Source organism: Lycium barbarum, chromosome 3, assembly GCF_019175385.1.
Source record: "Lycium barbarum isolate Lr01 chromosome 3, ASM1917538v2, whole genome shotgun sequence".
NCBI lineage: Eukaryota > Viridiplantae > Streptophyta > Magnoliopsida > Solanales > Solanaceae > Lycium > Lycium barbarum.
Genome location: NC_083339.1, coordinates 28,000,120 through 28,022,388, shown reverse-complemented (window position 1 = coordinate 28,022,388; position 22,269 = coordinate 28,000,120). Strand labels below are relative to the sequence as shown.

Here is a 22,269-nt window from a genome sequence, read left to right as displayed (position 1 = left end):
GTATTGAGCCTACCTTATTAATCGTACAAATGTAAGTAGGGTTTTATATAAAATATTAAAGTTCCGGAGTCTCAAAGCACGATTAATATACGGCTAAAGTACGTAAAAAAGTGTGAAAATGTAATAAATGGCTTTTTTGGGAAAATGGTGGACTCCTATAGCGCAGTATTTACTGCGCTATAGGGGAGAGAGAATTTGGTTTAGCGCAATAAAATACTGCACTAAAGCACTTAACGGTTCCGTCACGGTTAAGTGCTAAAGGAACTTCTGTAACTTTTTTTTTGTTGGGGTATTTTGGTTCAAAAGTTTTTTTTTTTTTTGGGTCATTTTGGTTGCGTACTCGATGTTCACAAGACTTTCTTCCAGCCTTGTAATCCAAAGATAGGTGCAAGTGTTGTGCAAGATAATTTGAAACGTTTTCCTTCACAGGTGTGGAAAATTTGCTCTAGAAGTAAATCTGTTTTTTTAGTAGTAAAAGAGAGATATGATTAATAATAACCAGTTACTACAAAGCTCAGCCGTCGGAGGGGGCAATGTCCCATTACATTGACAAACATAGGACGGCAATTGGGGGGGATGGGGGTTCTTGATAATATATCCTTAAGCTTGCAAAAACATCCATGGAAAGGTAAAACAATGGTGAGGTCTTGATATATTCTTAAGCTTTCAAAAACGTCTATCCTTTAGCCTTTGTTCATTTGCTTCGCTAGAAGCGTGCACTCCAGGGTTGCTAAGCATCATCGACCTGCAATCATTCAGTAAATGAGAATAATGTTTGTGTTCTTATGTGACACCTTTCGAATTTCAAGAGTCAAAAGATTTTTTCTTTGGTTGTGATTTTTCCATACGCCTTTTAAATATTTTGAAATAATTAATTATTGTGACTTATAGTATTTTTTTATGTAGTTTTTAAATATGTAAATTTTATTTCAAAAAACGTAAAGATACTATGTCTGAATTTAAGGTCAAAATTTAAAAGGAACTCTCGGAGTTCGAATTGTACCACATAAATTGAAATAAAGGAAGTAATGACTTATATGGAGTCTATGTCAATGATTAAAGACTTAAAATTATATTACAACATGACTGATGCGGCTAAACAAGGTTGATCAAAGATAGTGTCTTGGAGCTTTCTTTATACTTCATGTGTCCCTTGTTTGCTTTTAAATTGAAGCGACAATTAGGAGTTTGAAGAAGGAAGAGATAAGTGGGCTCTACGGGGAATTTGCTCATGAAATTCATAATAGAGTCGGATTACAAAAAAAGAAATCGTTATCTTCATGCAGATACTCTAAACCTATTATGGCTAGTAATTCGACAAATATGTTAGTAGTAAAACGATGGAGTTATTAAAATCCAAAATTTTATTGAGAGGTAACAATTATCCCATGAAATTAGTACTGAAGCCCCATTTAATAACTAAGTTCCTGAATTTAATTAGATTAATACTGAGAAAAGTTACTTTTAAGTATATTTTTCATATCAAATTAAGCGGAGAACAATACATTTAAAGATGTTAACTAGATTCACTTACACTCTTCATTCCCAATTTATATAAAGGTTGACCAGTTTGGGGAGTCAAACAGTTCCATCTTTAATTATGATTTTTTTTTCCACTCTTTTTATATATTATAAATTATTAATTATGCAGACTTATAGATACTTTTTATTAATTTCCAAATCTGTAACTTTTATAATAAAATACTCAAAAAATTTATATTTAAAATTAAATAAAAAAAATATTTAACTCTCTAAACTGGTCAACCTCGTACAAATTGGGAGTCAGGGGGACCAAGGGAGTATTGAATTTCCTGAAGCAAAAAATGTCAAATAGTGAAATAGTCCTTTTATCTTTGGAAGTAGGTTCAGTCCCTAAAGTATTATTTGAGCACCTCTGATCCTTTAGGTTTTCCAGAATACGAAAAAGGTATTCTGGAAACAGTTCCGAATTCCAATGCCACTGTAGAAGTTCCTTACGAAGTGTCTCGTGTAATATTCGAACCTTAAAAGCTCCGAAGCGAGAAAGAACAGACCTTTGCATATTTTGATAAACATGGAAGCAATGGAAATTGATCCTGAAACTAATTCTACAGGTAATTCTTCTTCTTTTACCCTATTCATTGTTTATTCCTTTTCTATACGAATCCTCTATATTCATTCCTCTCTATTGAGTATTAACGGAAGTGCAGTGGAAATATAGAGGCTTGACGCAACTAATTTAGGAATATTGAGTCATAGTTAACTGATTTCAATCAATTAGGGAAGGATGAAGGAAAACCCATAATGGTAATACTGGTGGGAGCTCCAGGAAGTGGTAAATCCACTTTTTGTGACACTGTTATGCGACTCTCTACCCGCCCTTGGGTTCGTATTTGCCAGGTTAGTGAACATTTTTGTTCTGTTATTTTGTTTCCTTCTATCTAGGACATTCTATGTAAGAATATCTGTTTGATGAAATGTCTGAATGGGTTCCCTGTATATTCCCCCGACGTCCCACAAGATAGCAGCACTATTAGCCTATAAATAGTCCTGGTATAAAAATTTAGTACTGTCTTATCCCTTGTTTGGTTACTGACATAATTTGTCTTCAAACCAAATGACCCCTTACTATTGGTGTGTCAAACAATTTTCCCTTTCACTATGATGTTTTTAGATATTTCTAGGTGTAAAAAGATTCGAATTTATAATAGTTTTCTAAATGTGTAAATTTGGTTTTAAAATATGTATGCGCAAATTCACAGCGAAATTAAATGAGTTGATCCTCATACTCTGAACTCCGCGATTCTTTTTGGGCTGAAGAGGATATCTTTGCCAGTTGTTGTACAATGTGAATGCCTGTGTTGATAGGCTGTTGGGATCTGCTATTTGCTCGTTAAGAAATACGAAAACAGAAAGTTTCAAAGGTGAATTAAGAAGGCTGCTTTTTTATTTGGGTCCTGGGCGAGTTAGTTCACATGGTTCATAGATTCAATAAACCTGAAAATGCTATTGAGAATCGGCATTTGGTTCAATTTCACTTTCCTTAGAGTAGGCAACGGTTCTGTCGCCTCCCCTGTACGCTCTTCTTCCCAAGCCCCTCATCATTTGTACTAGAAATGAAGTGTTGTTTTGTAGTTGTCCAATCTGGCTGGAGTAGCTTAGCTTTGCAATTTCACATGTGTGCACAACAAGTTCATGTTTTTCTTGCTGAGAATGTTTTCTTTTGCTGATTATTAGAATTTGAAGCATGTTGACATTTATCTTTTTTTTTGGAGTTTATAGTACTGTCGCTACACCTCACAGATTATTAAATGGAATACTATGCTGAAGACCAGCTATTAGGACATTAGGGTCTCACTTTGGTAAATTGAAAAGTTCTATTTGCTATTGTAGGATACCATTGGGAATGGTAAAGCTGGGACAAAGAACCAATGCTTGTCAGGTGCAGCTAGTGCTCTAAGGGAAGGCAAAAGTGTATTTATAGATAGATGCAACTTAGATAGAGAACAGCGGGCCGACTTCGTGAAACTTGTTGGTCCAGAAGTTGAGAAGCACGCAGTGGCACTTGATCTTCCAGCTAAGCTTTGTATTTCTCGGTCGGTTAAGAGGACAGGGCATGAAGGAAATGTGCAAGGTGGGAAAGCTGCTGCAGTTGTGAATAGGATGCTGCAAAAGAAAGAGTTGCCTAAGCGGAATGAAGGATATGCTCGAATTACAGTTTGCCAAGACGAAAAAGATGTTCAAGCTGCTATCAATACGTACACTGCACTTGGTCCATCAGATAAACTTCCACCGGGCTTTTTTGGCCAGAAGAACTCAGATGCCAAAGTCCAACTTGGTATAATGAAGTTCCTTAAGAAAAAAGAACCTCCTGGATGTTCTGATACTGTGATGAATGTCTCTCCAGAGAATATTCGGTCTCATGCCTCTAAGGAAAAGGACTCCAACCAAGTACCAGAGAGCTGTGAAGAACCGAAAAAGGGATCTGTTGACAGTAGCATTTCTTTAGAAAATGCCCCCACCCTTGCATTTCCATCTATTTCTACAGCAGATTTCCATTTCGATCTTGATAAAGCATCAGATATAATAGTTGAAAAGGTTGAGGAATATGTAAATAAGCTTGGAATTGCCAGACTTGTCTTGGTGGATTTGTCTCAGAATTCAAAAATCCTGTCCTTTGTCAGGGCTAAAGCTGCAGAGAAGAACATTGACTCCAAAAAGTTCTTTACGTTTGTGGGGAATATAACTAAACTTTACTCAGAAGGAGGTTTGCACTGCAATGTGATTGCTAATGCCACTAACTGGTAATTCTCTGCGCCATTATACTGTGCTAGTGAAAAATGAGAAAATTGTTGTAGTTCTGCAAGAGGCTTACCAGAAACTTCCCTTTTTCTTTCTGTTTGAATGTTCTGTTGTGGAGATTTTTTTTAGTGACAATAAAGTTTGCGAGGGGCAAATGGTAATACATTAATTTCATGTGAACACCACCTCTTCAGGAGGCTCCAAAGTTTACCTATAAGTTCGGATGCAAAAGAAGGTATTCCCAAAATCTCAATGAGATGAAGTGCTATTTTCAAATGGAAAACAGTTTTAAGGTAGGTTGATGGCATGTTAAACAAATGGAACAATGGGTAGTCTTGTGCCTGAAATAGCCTTCTTTTGCCAGAGGGCCATATGGAGGATAGATACATCCTGCAGAAATCTACTTTCATGATTCATGAGTCAATTTGGTACACATGCGTGGTTTTGATGATGACTTGTGTGCATGCAAAGCCATTAAAATAGCAGGGTGCTAAAATCTTGCAGATATTTCCATTTTATAAAAATGTCCAGCAGGTCCATGATACAAATTAATTGTAATCTCACCAACTTGTCATAATACAATACACATTCTTTCTGTGATTTCACCTGAAACGTTATCTTGCCAAGATAATATGTGTTGTTAATTTTTAACCCTCAGGGGTTGGCCTGGTGGTAATTGGCTTGAGCCTTGGGGTGCTCCCTTTCAAGGTCTCAAGTTCGAAACCCACTGGGTGCAAACAATTTCTGAGGGCCATCGGACTGGGGTAAAACCCTGAATTACCCGTAGTGCACTTGCGGGAACTCCTTGCCGAGGGCCTGTGCACCCCCGAGATTAGTCGGGGCTCAAAGAGACCCGGACACCCGGTGCTTAATCAAAAAAAATAATAAAAAAAAAATATGTGTTGTTAAGTTTTGCATGTCATCTAAAGCCAACTTTGTTCAGGAGACTAAAGCCAGGAGGTGGAGGTGTAAATGCTGCAATATTTAGTGCTGCTGGTCCTGCCCTTGAAACTGCAACCAAAGCTAGAGCTGGATCCCTTAGTGCTGGAAAAGCTGTTGTTGTCCCTCTTCCTTCAGCTTCTCCCTTGTTTAGTAGGGAAGGAGTTGCTCATGTCATACATGTCCTTGGACCAAATATGAATCCCCAGAGACCAAACTGTCTTAACAGTGACTACGTCAAGGGCTGTAAGATACTCCGGGAAACTTACTCATCACTTTTTGATGGTTTTGCATCTATAGTTAGGAATCAAGGAGAGCCGTCTAAGGATAATCTTGAAAAAGAATTTAAAGGAGAAGTTCAACTAGAGCAAGGTTCTAGAAATGGTGATCAGAAAGCCAAGCGTGAAGCTATGTGTGAAGCGGACATGAACAAGAAGTATAAAAGCTTTGTGGAAGAACTTGGACCGAATGTTGGAAGTTCTGGAGATGGAAACACTGGTGGACAGACAAGAAAGGCATGGGGTGGATGGGCTCAAGCTCTTTATGACACTGCAATGCATCCTGAGAGGCATAAGAATTTAATAGAGATATCAGATGACGTTGTAGTATTGAATGATCTTTATCCAAAGGTTATCTTCCTCTCTCCCTCCCGCCCAGTCCTTCTCCCTTGTGAATGTGACAAATACATGTATGGTTTGTTTTCTTTTGCAGGCTCAGAAACACCTCTTAGTGTTGGCACGTGTTGAAGGTCTTGACCGTCTTGCAGATGTTCAGAAGGAGCACGTCACATTATTAAAGAAAATGCATAGTGTTGGCTTGAAGTGGGCAGAAAAGTTTCTATCTGAAAACAATTCATTGATATTCCGCCTTGGATATCATTCGGTACGTTCAACCATCTTCAAATTTTATATGTTTGAAAAGTCGTTAACAGATACGGAAACAAGTGCATAAGAGTGCCCTTTGTTTTTTTTGCTTTTGTGGTGTGTGTGTGTGGGGGGGGGGGGGGGGGACTAAGGGGGGTCTGCTAGGTTGGCAGAACCACATTCTTTGTGTGCTTTTCTAGCTACTAATTTTACCTTTAAGTCTGGAAATATTGCAGGTGAATATTTGTTCTCTCAAGTGTGTGCTGTAACTCTGCATTACTTTCTCTCTATTAAAAAGATATTTGCAAAAATTCGTTAAGCTTTGTATGGATGAGAAGTTCACCAGGCACCAGTCCGCTAGGTCAACATATCTGAAATGTAAAGTTTGAGTAAATAGCACTAGTTTCTGTTTATATTGGTTGGTGTGGTATATACTTGGCCAATGTATTGGGGAACAATCTCTTGGGTGTTGGATTTTTTATTAGGGATTCTAACACCATGTTCTTTACTCAAGCCATGCCATCAAGCTCCCTGCAGATCCAAATAAGGATTCAGAATTTAAATTTGATGAGTTCAACCTTTAAATTCGTACCTTTGTACCCATTCCGCTTTCGAATTTATGGCTTCAAAATTATATATTATTTGAAATTTTAGTATTTTTTCATGTATATATTTATGCTAGGTATAAAAAATACTAGGTCCGCCTCTGCACTGATCCCTTCCTCGTTCAACCCCGATCATTTGTTTCTCTTCTTGAATCCCTTCCCTCACATCGAGTCAAAATGCTCAAGTCTTTGTTCTTCTACATCTACTGTTTAATTTAATGAACTTCTTTCTGTGTAGGTTCCTTCAATGCGTCAACTGCATCTTCATGTGATAAGCGAAGACTTTGATTCCAATCATCTGAAGAATAAGAAGCATTGGAACTCATTCAACTCCCCCTTCTTCCGGGATTCAGTTGATGTAATTGATGAAGTTAGTCAAAATGGGAAGGCCACTTTGAAGGATGAGAATATCCTTTCCATGGAGCTAAGGTGTCATCGATGTCAAAGTGCACATCCAAACATTCCTCGCCTTAAAGCACATATTAGTTCTTGTCAGGCCGCCTTTCCTGCATTTCTGCTGCAAAATGGTCGTTTAGTTCGTGTAGAAGGTAAAGATGCTAATCACTGAGTTCATACAATATATCGAGCTGTTTGAAGTTGGGACATCATGTTATGTATGTACAAATTGGTAAAATAGTTTAGGCTGTTGGGTAGATCAAGTGAACATTTTCCATTAGTTTTCTCAACCTCTTGGTCACTTTCATGCTAATGTCCTTTCCAATGAAGTTACAACATCCACCAAGGAAGGAAATTTTCAGAAAAGAAAATATTCTGGAGTTGTGGAAATTCCATCTTGATATTTGACGGAACTTGCCTGTGAGTTATGACTTGTGTTGAATTTAAAGTTGTCCAGTTTACAGATTGTAAAATCGCTGCCCCCTTTGTTTTTATAATTTCTCAGATGGAATAATGGAAGTCTTGGGCTATTTTGACATAAAGGGTCAACTACGTATATATACATCTTAAAGATATTTACGAAACATGATGATAATTTTATATTTACAAAACATAACATTACAAACCCTATATAAAACATTTTTTTTTATTTTTTAAATTTTTTATTTTTTAAAAATTAATTTTTAAATATTTTTTTAAAATATTTTTTTCACTCAAAAATTTATATATGAAAGTTGTATGAAATGTGTATATCTTGCTCAAGGCTTAAATAGTTCGCTCAAAATTTAGTGTATGAAAAATGTATGAAATGTGTATATCTCGTTCAAGGCTTAAAAAATCCGCTCAAAATTATGTGTATGAAAACAATATGAAATTTGTATCTCGCTCAAGTCTTAAAATCTTGCTCATATGTTCGTATATAAAGTTCATGTTAGATTTCTGTAAAATTAATACAACTACAACAACATTGTATATAATTTTGATATATTCAAAACTTAAAATAATCGCTCAATCTTTTGTGTATGAAATGTGTATATCTTGTTCAAGGCTTAAAAAGTTCGCTCAAATTTTATGTATGAAGAACGTATGAAATGTGTATATCTCGATCAAGGCTTAAACATTATGCTCAAAATTTTATGCATGAGAATGGTATGAAATGTGTATATCTCGTTCAAGACTTAGAATTTCATTCACATTTTTCGTATGTAAAGTTCATATTAGGTTTCTGGAAAATTAATACAACTACAACAACATTGTAACAACTTTCATACAATATTCAAGGCTTAAAGTTTTCGCTCACAATTTTGTGTATGAAAATTATATTAAAAATTCCGCTCACATATACACATTTCATACACAAAAAATTGAGGTAATTTTTTAAGCCTTTGAACAAAAAAAAATAATTTAATTTTTATAAAAAAATATATAAAAATTATTATTTTTTTTAAAAAAATTCTAGAAAAAAATAAAAAAAACGAAAAATATATGAAAATCTGTCATGTTTCGTAATATATCATTATGTTTTATAAATAAGGAAAACTATCGTCACGTTTCGTCAATATTTCTCCTTAACATGTGTGTGTATATATATATATATATATATATATATATATATATATATATATATATATATATATATAGTTTTCCCTAATGAAAGGCTAAGGAGTTAGTTTGATATTGAGCTTGCACCAGAAGGGTTATTTAAAGGAAAAACTACGTATATATACATTGCTTGGGCCCTCATTAGGTTTGAAATTAAATAGGCCGACCTCATCACTTTAATTAAAAATTTCCCATCAACACTGTTGCTAGCCACGTGCCTTACCCCCTCCCCTTTATCCACTATATTGGTTACATAGATATCTGTTGAGCAAAGATCTGCTATTTCTTTTCCATTCTCATGACAAAAGGTCTCATCCTTTCCTGGTGCCAGCCAATGTGACCTTGTCCTCCTTTTTTCCATCATAGGTTTGCAAGGTAAGGTCACCATCAAAACTCTTCTTTCTAAACATCACCGGCTTCTCAACCCATATCAGCAAAGTAAAAATTAACCCTCCGTCGGCAACATCGATTAACTGGGGAATCATCGATTCAGCTCAATATGTATCTCTAATCCAATGTTAACTTGTATTATCATAATACCATTTCCATGCAAGTCCCTCGAACATCACAGCAATTCTGGTTAATTATGATAGGGTTCTTGACAGAGTTAAATTCAATATTCTCAAATATGACATCTCTACTTATCATCTGCCAACCAGAAAGTCAGTAACTTGATGTGGCAATGTAGACACACAGCTAGTTAAACAGCAGAAGAACAAACAATATATTACAATCAATCTTTACGAGTAAAAAAATTATATCAAAATCTCTCTTGTTTACTAGTATTATTATCAATTCTTAATGTATATTTTTTCTGGAAAATGTCTCCCACTCACCAATAAAACATCGGAATACAATTTCTGGGAAAAAATATAACATGAAATACATGTGAAGAAATAAAGTTGATTTTTTGGAGGTACAAAAAATTCTACATATTTAGTAAGAGATCTAGAATAGTCTAGTGTAGTATCTTGGATAATTATATTAAAGAAAAGTCTAAATATTCTAGAGTAGTGGTACAATATAAAGTTTACTAGATTTTTCTGGTAGATGTATCTAGAATTTTATCTAGAACCATCCTAGACAAGTATAAATAGGGGTGGCCTTGAACATTTGTAATCAACTCAAGTTAACCCCAATTGTAAGTCATTCAAACCAATTCAAGAGAGTTTTTCTTCCATAACTAAATTCTCCTTTCATATCTTCCTCTTTTTTAGTTGAATCTTCCGATCTTAGTTACGATCTTGGGCTAGCAGAAGGTCTCTCCGATTTACCTTTCTTCTGCTATATTTTTCTACAATACATGTTTCCAGCAAAACATTTCCATGAAATATGTTTTATATCATACCAAACGCACTCCAAGTAGCCATATCATAAATGACTTAACACGGTTAAATTGCGCCAACACGTATATGTTGGGTCCATCCCATAATTTGAGGAAGGAAACACCTCCCTCGTTTTAAGGAAGAAAACAAGGGAGAAAACATTTCCCTTGTTTTGAGGAAAAAAACATATTTCTTGTTTTAAGGAAGAAAACATCTTCCTTGTATTTGGCAAATTGTCAAGTGCTTGCTTGAGTCACAAATGACATCAATAGGTTCATTTCATCCCTATAAATAGGGAAGCCTTCTATCATTTGTAGTATCACCAAGAGCAAGAGAGAAAAACAGTAAGGAAAACACTTGAGTGAGATATAGGTATTCAGTTTAGGATTGGTTTTTTGTAATAGTTGAGTGTGAAAGTTGCTCCTCCTATTGTAATTCTGTTCCGGTTATGAATAGAAGACTTTTCCAATCCTAACAGTATATCTTGGTTCATAAGTCAAGCCTCCACACTTTCTATCATACTACTTCAGGGAGAAGAGAATGAGTCACGTCCTAATCAGAGTAGGTAAGTGACTAAGTGTACACCTAATAAAATGAGCCAAGTTCAAAGGTATTGGGCTATTATGCCAAAAAAATCTTCCGCGATTGCTGTCATCAGAGTGAAAACAGTTTAACTCTGCAAAAGGATAAGGGAAAAACCATCAGTGTAGAGAGAACGAAAAGGGAAACCTTTATTCATTTGGTAGTATTTGTTCATTTCTATTTTTATTTTTCGTTCCAGTTAAATATGTGTCTGTGAAGATGACGCCTAACTAGCTCATGAGGGAAGATTTGCTCAAGTCCATATAAGGGGACCACCAGTCCGTTCCCCAACCAATGTGGGTACATCGTGATTATCATGATCACAGCTAATAGCATTTTATTTATATGTATATTTGGAGTCATTGATTAGCAGACGATGTTAGTGGGCACTCTTACAATCTGATGATTATCACAAAGCTAACTAAGTCTTAAACAGAATTCAATGATAGAAACTGAAAATGGATTAAATCAAGGAAAATATTCTTGACCAAACAAACCTAGCATATATAATTTGAAAGCTCAAATACAAGCAACAAGTAAATGAAGGAAGAAGATACCTTACAAGCCTGACAGATGGACCTCAATAGAACTTGCATAGTTATCTTGCATGTCCTCTTGAATTTGCCTGGCGGAATTCCCAACAGATTGTGCACAGTAACGTATATCAATTAGCTTAAGTGTGGTTATGTCTGCAAAATCTTGAGGGATTGAATCCAAATACCAGCAACCTTCAAGAAGTAGCCGTTGAAGGGATGGAAAGTGATCACTACTGGCTCTCCAATACTCAAAATCCAAATCTTCCAGGACCAAGAACTTCAAGTTAGGAAACCCTTGATTAACTACTTCCCACTCCTCGCCTACGAAGGCATTACATGTTAGTTTAAGGGACTCGAGTTTGGGAAATTTACCAACAATGCTAAAATCCCTCCATGGCAAAGAAGTCCCGAAAAAAGATAAATTCGTGAGGTTTTGTGGAAAAGCATCTGGAGGAGGTAGGACCAAAGGTGGAACAGCATCTGCAGGAGGTGGTACTAGCATTTTCGTCTGAAACCTCAGAGAATCTTGTGGAGTAGAACCGGAAGGTGTAATGCTTTCTAGAAAGCAAGCAGCAAGTGGATAACTAAGATGAAATTCCAATTCCTCGAGCTCATCTAAGTAGCGAAAATCATAGGGGACCTTGCAACTATGAAAGTCTTCTCGGACACCACGTATTTGCAACTTCTTTAAATTGGGAAATAGTCTAAAGGCAGAACCAGTACAATACCAAGGACTCCATCCATACAGACATTGCAAATTTTTAAGAACCAAACTTTTCTCTGTAAGCTCATGATACCGCAACTAATTCCAGTCCAAACAGAGGTGCCTTAATTGCGGCATGGTCAAAATTTCTGACGGTAATATCAAAGGATATTGCGAGACCATGGATTGTGGAAGCTTAAGTATAAAATGTTGCAGATAAGGTAGGCTAGATATTGATCGAGGAATGTCTACTGGTGACGGAACATCTTCACCTAGATACTGCTCCATGCCAGGATAAAGACTCAAAGATAGGTACCTCAAGTGAATTAAATCAACTGTCCCACCGGGAAAAGCATAGAAGCTCATCGAAGAAAGATCTAGTACTCTTACTAGCTTGAAATGCAACAATTTTGGCATGAACCAATGCCCTCTAAACCAGATAATAGAACGGACCTCATTATTAGGATACCTAGTCAATGTTTCCTCAATCATACGGTCAAGAACGTTCAATTGGATGCTGATCCGAAATCGACTATTAGAGGAAAAATGCACGGATTGCGCACATGTATTTTGTTAATTCTTTTTTCTAATAACATTCACAAAATTCACTTTTCGAGCTTCGCTTAAGCAGAGTTCACGTGTCACATCATGCATTCCACAACTCTTGATTTTTCCATCAAATCTTAAATTGTGGATGGAAATTAAACTTCTATCTATAGGTTCGTTTAGACATGTTTCTGCCACCTCTTCTATGCTTTTCATCTCGTCTACCCTCAAAAATCCCTCTACAGCCCATAACTCCACAAGCTTATCTACAAAAATTAGTTCATCCCCTGGGAAAATTGCAAAATATAGAAAGCACAATTTTAGGTGAGAAGGCAAGTGATGGTAACTCAAAGCCAACACTCTCATGCATTGGGTTTCAAGATCTGTGCTTACCACTAAACTTACATTCTTGGAAATACTTTGCCACTCATCCAATGTTTTACAGCTTTTGGAGAGAAGTCCAGCAATCACAGTAATCGCTAGAGGTAATCCTCCGCATTTTGATGCAATTTGTTTCCCAATTTTTTCAAATTCATGAGAAGAACATTCTTTCTCAAAGACCTTTCTGTGCAGTAAATTCCAACTTTCGTCAAAATTCATGAGGCGCATGTGATAAGGAGGCTTACCTGAGCTAGCATATCCAGCCACGTCCACATTCCGAGTAGTCAGGAGTATTCGACTTCCACAATTACAGTCTGGGAAACATGATTTTATATTGTCCCAAGCTCCTGTAGTCCATATGTCATCAATGACTACCAAGTACCTCTTACCTTTTAGAAGCTTCTGCAGTTGGTCTGCTAGTTCTCCATCATCTTGCTGCTCATGAAAATCATCAGTCTTTCCGCTTATAGAAGAAAGAAGTCCTAGGAGTACATTTCTGGCACAATACTCTTGTGATACAGTGCTTTTGCACGAATGTCAAAGCGAGACATAATGAGTGAATCACTGTAAATCTTGGCAGCCAAAGTTGTCTTGCCGATGCCCCCCATGCCTACAATTGAGACAACTTCTATTTCTCTTGCTCCTCTAGCAAGTTGATCCCGCGTCATCTCGAATTCATTTTCATGGCCAACCATCATATTCTCAGGGTCCAAGGCTTGTTGAGAGGTACTGGCAAGAGTCAAATTTTGTGCTTTCTGATCTTTGCTATTGGTGTACCTCTTAAGCATTCCTATCCGCTGCTTCATGGTAGAATCAATGCGTCCTACTGCCCGTTTCAAGAGAAAATGAAGTTTCCAAATAGCTATTCTTCGTGAAATTTGGTTTTTTGCTAAGAAAGCTTTTCTCGATTCCGAGTCAACCATATCTTCTGTCGTATATGCTAACTTTATAACTTGTGCTTCCAAGCTTGTCAATGCCTCAAGATCGCCTGTTACGGAACTGCAGGGTTTCTCCAGAATAGCTCTCAAGGATTCAATCTCTCCATAGAACGATTGCAGGTTAAGTCCAGTAGATTGCTGTATGATGCTCATAAGACAAGTAATAGCAGCATAAGCCATGTCCCTCAATATGTATATAATGCAAGAGGGAGTTTCTGCACAGAATATATCTCAGTATGATAAAGGAGGAATTGCCACAAGTTGGTAATTTCTCAATGTGAAAAACAGAAAGTGCAAAGGTCTTTCTTTTATTTCTTCTAAAGAAAATATTTCAGCCAGTCTTAAGCGGCTTCCATCAAATTTCTTTTATTTTCATTTTCTTTGCTGAAAGGGACTTCCTTTTCAACCTCTCTTTTTGTTTCTCTCTGGCTGTGATTTATTTTGTCTTATTTAATGAAGTTTGTTAGGACTATTCTATCAATGTGTATTTGTTTAGGATTAGCTGCACTTGTTCTTTTGTGTATGTCTTTGTTGTATGGCTTGTTTCACTCTAATTTTCCATTATATATAAAGAGGCAGAACTCTTAATATGATGGTTAATGAATTTCCAGAAGCCCATATATCTCAAATAAAAACAGAAAAGCAAAACTCCCACATTTCTTTTTAACTTTATCAAAAGGAGAGGTTCTAACAGAGAAATTGAGAAGATTATTGATCATTATCACATCCTAAAAGTATCCAACTTTGCTAAAATCTCTCAAATAAACAAATGGAAAGACAAAGACCAAAGGTCTCTTTTTCCTCTTTTAAATTTGTCAAAAAAGACGGATGGCTAACAGCCACAGGGAAAAGAAGAAAGATTTCTGATCCTGAAAATGTCTGCTAACCAAACTGCTAATAAAATAATTCCTAGTGAAAAAAAAAATGCATCTACTATGCTGCAACATTGACAAATATTCATGCTTGACTTTCCAAATATGTTCTGGTAAATAAATTGCTGGTTTTTACTCCAGTTACCTTCATGAAAAAGGTAAGACATTGTTCATTCATCTCTGAATATTTCATTCAGCTCACTATGTTTTTAATGCAATGTTAAACTTGTATTACCATTTCCATGCAAGTCTCTCGAAAATCACAATAATTCTGGTGAATTATGATGGGGTTCTTGACAGAGTTAAATTCAAGATTCTCACGATCTTTGCTTTTTTCGTGGTATGGACCAAAAGCAAAGGTTTTGTAGCTATCGAGACCTACCCAATTAACCCAAACTATAATACCAAAGCTTATGCAACTGTGGAATTCCATTCAAATAGAAAACTTTTTGGCTAGTTCAAGGTAATCCGTGAGTTGTAGGAAAAGATAGTAACGAACTCGAAGAAATTCCCGTAGTTGCATAAGGGGGACATTGAAAACTTTCCAGCAGATAATATGTAAAACTCTTATCAAAACGAGCACTATACCCTTTTCTTTGTTTGGGACAGAAGCATACTCAAGGAACGCAAAGCTAAATAACTATGTGTGTGTGTGGTCTTTCTATACCTGCTATGTCTTGATACTGGCTACACTTGTAGTTCCATAAAAGAAAGCAATACTCACATGAATGTTTGCAAAATTACAACTTTTTCATATGCTTCCAATACTGAATACAAGCAGAGTAAGAAGATTCATTGGTATTACGAAGTAATGTCAAGCCAAGAATGAACACGAGAACCAAAAGTTTTTTTTACAGAGGAAAAGGAAATCAAAAATCCAGAATGTCAGAAAGTTGATATGGCAATGTATACATAACTAGTTAAACAGCAGAACAACAGCCAATATATATATATAGGAATTGTTGTCATAGCAGGGGTTGCTGAAAGGCAACAAGAAGATTGCATTTCTGAAAATTGGGCATGTAGAATTTGTAGGAGCCACACAGGTGGAGCTAGGTAAAGCCTAGGGGTTCTTTCGGCGAAAAGTTACACCGTTATACATGGTGAAAATTATTTTTTATATATCTATAGAAGATGTTGAACCTGAAGGGAATTTGTGCAATCTTAACTACATAATAGTAGCGGAATATAAAATTTATTGCTTATCCCTATACAAGATCCATGTGTTTCAATCGATTCGACAAAAGGATCAGATAATTTACCTTTTGATGAGTGATTCCTCGATATACTTTCTACCAAAAACGAACTTTAGGTGCTGCTCGAAAACGAACGACCACTCTCTCCCAGTATCCATACACGAATGATCACAAGCAGACACGAAGTGCTAGCTTCGAGTTTTGGGATATAATTTCAGGTTACAGAGCTTAAGTCGGCTACCAGAATTTAGGTCATACTCCCTCCGCTAAAATTTATGTGAACTCATTTGATTGGACACGAAGTTTAAGAAAATATAGAAGACTTTTAAACTTGTGATGTTAAATTAGTCACATATATTTTGTGTGGCTATAAATCATTACATAAAGGTAAAGTGTTTCTAAATATAGAAAGAGGTCATTCTTTTTGACACGGACTAATAAGAAAATAGGTTCACATAAATTGAAACGAAGGAGTAGTTATTTCGAAAATAACTATGCAAAAGGTTCATCTTTTTTTTTTTTTTTTTGGTGGAAAACTAATCACTCTTCTCTCTCCTCTCTCCTCTCTCTATCACCAATGGTAAGTTTGCTCCTCCCCCCTCCCTCAACCCCCACCCCACCCACCCCCCTAACCAAGCCACCCCAAACGGCCACCGGCGACCGGTGACGACGACCACCGGCCGGCCAGATCTCTCTCTCTCCTCTGTTCTCTCTTTTTCTTCCTTCTTCCTTTTTTTGTTTTTTTTTCCTCTTTTCCTCTCTCTTCTACCCTGCGACTGGAAATCCTCCACCAGTAGGTTTCCGGGCAGTTTCTGCACAGGTACTCGAGTTTTCCGGTGATTCCAGTCTGTGAACAGTAATTTCGGTCGGTGAACAGTGATTCCGATCGGTGAACAGTATTTTCCGGCAGAGAACAGCATTTCCGGCGGCGGACAGAGATTTCTCGGTGGTGAACAGGTTTTATTTACTTGGAGTTGGTACCTCCAGTAGCCCATTTCCTGTCCTTTAGCCATATAAATTTTGCCTGCTCCGCTTATTTCACTGCTTATAGACTATTGCTAACTTGTGCTTTAGTATTGATCCTTCGTTTGTCTTAAATTAACCTTTCACTAGCATATATTTGCTTTACTGGCTTTGGTGAGGGATGGTAGACTAGGGCCATGTTCTCGGTTTGGATCGGGGGCTAGGGTTGGGGGGGCTAAGGGGGTTGAGAGAGCTTCTAGGTTGAGAGTAGGGTCTTGGAATTTTGGGACTTTATCGAGAAAGTCCATAGAATTAGTTAAGATTCTTAAGAAGAGGAGGATTAATATAGCTTGCGTCCAAGAGACTAAATGGGTAAGACCTAAAGCTAAGGAGGTGGACGGGTACAAGCTTTGGTTCTCGGGCAAGTTGAGGTATAGGAATGGGGTAGGGATCTTAGTAGATAGTGAGCTTAGAGATCAGGTGGTAGAGGTTAGGAGGATCAATGACAGGATGATGGCGATTAAGTTAGTCGTTGGAGGGTTCACCTTGAACATTATTAGTGCCTACGCGCCACAAGTGGGTTTGGGCAATGAGGTAAAAAGGCGCTTTTGGGAGGACTTGGACGAAGTGGTGGTAAGTATACCGCCTACTGAGAAGTTATTCATAGAAGGGCACATTGGGTCTGTTTCGAGGGGTTATGACGAGGTGCATAGAGGATTTGGCTTCGGGGACAGGAATGGTGGAGGAGTCTCACTCCTAGATTTCACAAAAGCTTTTGGATTTGTAGCCAACTCGAGTTTTCCGAAGAAGGAGGAGCACTTGGTAACCATCCGTAGCTCGGTGGCTGCGACGCAAATAGACTTTCTGCTTCTTAGAAAAGATGATAAAGGCCTCTGTAAGGACTGCAAGGTCATACCGAGTGAAAATCTTACCACCCAACATAAGCTATTGGTGATGGATTTGGAGATAAGAAGGAAGAAGAAGAAGAGGGTCGTGGATGACCGACCAAGGATTAGGTGGGGAAGTTTGACTCCGTCTAGTGCCCTAGAGATGGGGGAGAAGCTGATGGCTATGGGAGTGTGGGATAGTATGGGGAATGCGAGCAGTATATGGGATAGGACGGCTAGTTGCATTAGGGAAGCAGCTAGAGAGGTATTGGGGGTCTCACGAGGCCGCCGTGGTGGGCACCGAGGGGATTGGTGGTGGAATGGAGAAGTCCAAGGGAAGGTAGAAGCAAAGAAGCAGGCATATGTGAAGTTGGTAGATAGCAAGGATGATGAAGAGAAGCGGACGAACAGGGAAAAGTATAAGATGGCGAGAAAGGAGGCGAAGTTAGCAGTTTCGGCGGCTAAAACGACAGCCTTTGAACGCCTTTATGCAGAACTAGAGGACAGAGGTGGGGATAAGAAGCTATTTAAGCTCGCCAAGGTGAGAGAGAGGAAGGCACGCGACTTGAATCAAGTGAAGTGCATCAAGGACGAGGATGGCCAAGTGTTGGTACAGGAATCTCGCATTAGACAGAGATGGCAGTCATACTTTCATGAACTCTTGAACGAAGGAGGGGAAAGAGACATTGTGTTGGGAGACTTGGAGCACTCAGATAGGCGTCGCAACTTTGAATATTGTAGGAGTATAAAGGTTGGGGAGGTTAAGGGAGCTGTTCGTAGGATGCGCAGGGGAAGAGCGACCGGAGCTGACGAGATTCCTGGGGAATTTTGGAAGAATGCAGGCAGGGTAGGCTTGGAGTGGCTGACTGAGTTGTTTAATGTCATTTTCAAGATAGCGAAGATGCCGGAAGAATGGAGGTGGAGTACAATGATTCCCATGTACAAGAACAAGGGAGACATTCAAAGCTGTAACAACTATAGAGGTATCAAGCTGCTAAGTCACACTATGAAAGTGTGGGAAAGGGTGGTGGAAATGAGGGTGAGGAGAGGTGTGTCTATTTCAGAGAACCAGTTTGGATTCATGCCGGGGCGCTCGACTACAGAAGCCATTCATATTGTAAGGAGATTGGTGGAGCAGTATAGGGAGCGGAAGAGGGACTTGCACATGGTATTCATTGACCTAGAAAAGACCTACGACAAAGTGCCAAGAGAGGTCCTATGGAGATGCATGGAGGCTAAAGGTGTACCTGTGGTGTACATTAGAATGATAAAGGACATGTATGATGGAGCTAAGACCAGGGTAAGGACGGTAGGAGGAGACTCGGAGCACTTCCCTGTTATGATGGGTTGCATCAGGGATCAGCTCTTAGCCCGTTTCTATTCGCCCTAGTGATGGATGAATTGACACGACAAATACAAGGTGAGGTGCCTTAGTGTATGTTGTTCGCGGATAACATAGTCCTGATTGACGAGACTCGCAATGGAGTTAATGATAAGCTGGAGGGCTGGAGACAGACGTTGGAGTCAAAAGGATTTAAATTGAGTAGGACCAAGACAGAATACTTGGAGTGCAGGTTCAGTGGCCTACCGCGTGAGGCTGACGAGGAAGTGAGGCTTGGTACCCAGGCCATTCAAAAGAAAGGAAGTTTCAAGTATCTTGGGTCTATTATACAGGGAGATGGGGATATCGACGACGATGTTTCACATCGTATTGTGCAGGGTAGATGAAATGGAGGCTCGCCTCCGGAGTGCTGTGTGATAAGAAAGTGCCACCAAAACTTAAAGGCAAGTTCTACAAAGTGGTGCTTAGACCGACTTTATTGTACGGGGCGGAGTGTTAGCCAGTCAAGAAATTTCACGTTCAGAAGATAAAAGTCGCGAAAATGCGAATGCTGCGGTGGATGTGTGGGCACACTAGGAGGGATAGAATTAGGAATGAAGATATCCGAGACAAGGTGGGAGTGGCATCGGTGGAGGACAAGATGCGGGAAGCGAAATGAGATGGTTTGGCCATGTGAAGAGGAGAGACACAGATGCCCCAGTGCGAAGGTGTGAGAGGTTGGCTACAGACGGTTTCAGGAGAGGCAAAGGGAGGCCGAAGAAGTATTGGGGAGAGGTGATTAGACAGGATATGACACAGTTTCAGCTCACCGAGGACATAACCTTAGATAGAAGGTTGTGGAGGACTCAGATTAGGATAGAAGGCTAGGTGGCTAATCCTTTCACCATAGTAGTTGTAGTTTTGCTCATTTGTTTATTGTCATTTGATTTCTGCATTTGACTGCTGCTTATATTTGTTGGGCCATTGTACTTTGGTTATCTTATTTATCTATAGTAGTTAATGCTCCTTTCTTTCCGGACTGTTCTACCATGACTTTCTCGCTTTTGTTATTCCTTGCTTTCATATTGTTTTCGATATGCTTGGCCCTATCTGACCTTTTGTCTTGTTTTTCCTCTATTGTTCTCCTCTCTTGAGCCGAGGGTCTTTCGGAAACAGCCGCCCTACCTTTCAAGGTGGGGGTTAGGTCTGCGTACACTCTACCCTCCCCAGACCCCACATGGTGAGATTATACTGGGCTTGTTTTTTTTTTTTTTTTTTTTTTTGTATTCTGAAATATTGATGTCTCTCACTATTGATAGTGATACATTCATCCTAATAATACGAACCCCAGCTCATGTAGAGTCCTAGCTGATTAGGATATCTAATTAATTAAGATCCTAACTAATTAGGAGTCCTGACTTGATTAAACATTTCAGTCTATAGATAACTGTTATTTATGTTTATAGTTATCCAATAATATAAATATAAATCTGAATTATATTTTAACCATAAAAGAAATTCGGATTACATTATCTAAATAATACAATAACAGAAATACAAATTTGTATATTAATAATATATAAATACAAATTTACTAAAATAATCCCAGTCCGTTCATCACATTCTTGATGTGCAACCCAATAGGTTTATATTACGCTGGCAGTAGAATTAATACTATATTAATTTCACAAATCATAATTGGTCTCTGGCAAGACATTATGACTAACCCAAGTAATAATAATTTAAAGTTCGTAATAACCTAATTAAATAGCATATGTCATAGTCCTTTTGTCACACGATATCTAATTCGAACATAAGGCATGTATATTGTCATCCTTATATTGTTCAAATATAATTTCTCGATCCCTTAGTAAACTGATAAGTCAAATAATATGGATAAATCTTTCAGTTCATCTGAGCACAGTCATGCATTTCTCAGCCTTACTAATCGAGGGGCACAAAAGATATATCTTTCAAAGAGAGGGACAAATTCCATCTTGAATAATTACTATCCTCCACATAGTTCACATTATGTTCAATCATACACTTTATGATTATCCAATAAAGATAACGTTTGTGAATGTCAAAACAAAATGTTCCTTATGTAGGATACTGTGACAATCTCAGGTGTGAGGATTAATTGACATAACTATTATGAGATCACTTATGACACTGATTCATGCAGTGATCCCATAACGGGTCTATCCAGTATGTTGTTCTCTAACAAATACCTATAAGTTTAATTTGTATCGTACACATAATTATCTCATAATTATCGATTAAGCTTATACTAGTCTTTTACCATTATAATCAAATTATAAATGATTAACTAGGATATATATTATTATATGTAACATGAAAACAATAAAATAATAAGAAATATAAATAAAACTCCTTTTATTAATCAAAAACATAACTAACAAATAAGGTCCATCAATGGCCTAGAGCATAACCACCAACAGAACCTTCTTTGACTTCTCCGTGTATTTATTTCTTCATATTTTAAACCCCTCAGTGAAAATCCTGATTCCGCGAGCCACATGCCCAATTTTGTAACATTCCTCGACTTAAAGCACATATTAGTTCTTGTCAGGCTGAGCTTCAGCGGAATCATCACCATCCTCGAGCCAATGAGAGTGCAGATGCTCGGAATCAAGCACCATCGGAAAAAGCATCAACAATGGAGAGCCATGGACACAAGGAAGACACGCTTTATCTGGCATTTCATTTTTATTTGGTTTTCAGAGGAACTTTACTTTCCCTTTTCGTTTTTTAGATGTAAAGATTATTGGTGTGTTTTTTTCTTTTTAATAAATAAAATAAGCCCTCGGCTACCACCTAGTGGCCTTTAACCTTTAATTTTTTTTAAAAAAATAGTTCTTGTCAGGCATCTTTTCCTGCATTTCTGCTGCAAAATGATCGTTTAGTTTCCTTACAAGGTAAAGACACTAATCACGGAGTTTACACGCTATGTTGAGCTGTTTGAAGTTGGGACAACATGGATATATACACACTAGTTACCCGAGGCTCGTGCTAAGCCCGAGCCCAAATTTAAAATATAAAAGTAGTAAATTTTTTTTTCAAAAGAAGTATAATTTGTGTCATATTTTTTTACTGCATATTTAATATAATTCAGTGGCATGTTAAATATGTATTGTGGATAAGTCTTTTAAATTTTTAAAGTTTCTCTTAATTAGACAATTTTTAAATAAAATTTCTTTTACGGGGAAGGAAGTCTGGCAGGAGAATTATCAAAGAGATATAAGCGACTCAATATTTTGTAAAGTAACATGATCTAAATTATATACAATAATTACAACTTGATGAAAATCA

General features: G+C 37.6%; 1 protein-coding gene and 1 pseudogene across 1 annotated transcript; one reads left to right on the top strand and one right to left on the bottom strand.

The window, feature by feature from the left end:
- The first annotated feature begins 1,816 nt into the window (after nucleotides 1-1,816).
- On the top strand, nucleotides 1,817-7,557 carry LOC132630876 (transcription factor bHLH140). Its single transcript, XM_060346469.1, has 6 exons — nucleotides 1,817-2,093; nucleotides 2,261-2,379; nucleotides 3,373-4,283; nucleotides 5,225-5,849; nucleotides 5,932-6,102; nucleotides 6,927-7,557. The coding sequence occupies exons 1-6, from the start codon at nucleotides 2,054-2,056 to the stop codon at nucleotides 7,254-7,256; spliced, it is 2,196 nt and encodes a 731-aa protein (XP_060202452.1). The 5' UTR covers nucleotides 1,817-2,053; the 3' UTR covers nucleotides 7,257-7,557.
- Nucleotides 7,558-11,151: 3,594 nt separating this feature from the next.
- Nucleotides 11,152-13,877, bottom strand: LOC132630600 (putative late blight resistance protein homolog R1B-16; annotated as a pseudogene).
- Between the last annotated feature and the right edge of the window lie 8,392 nt (nucleotides 13,878-22,269).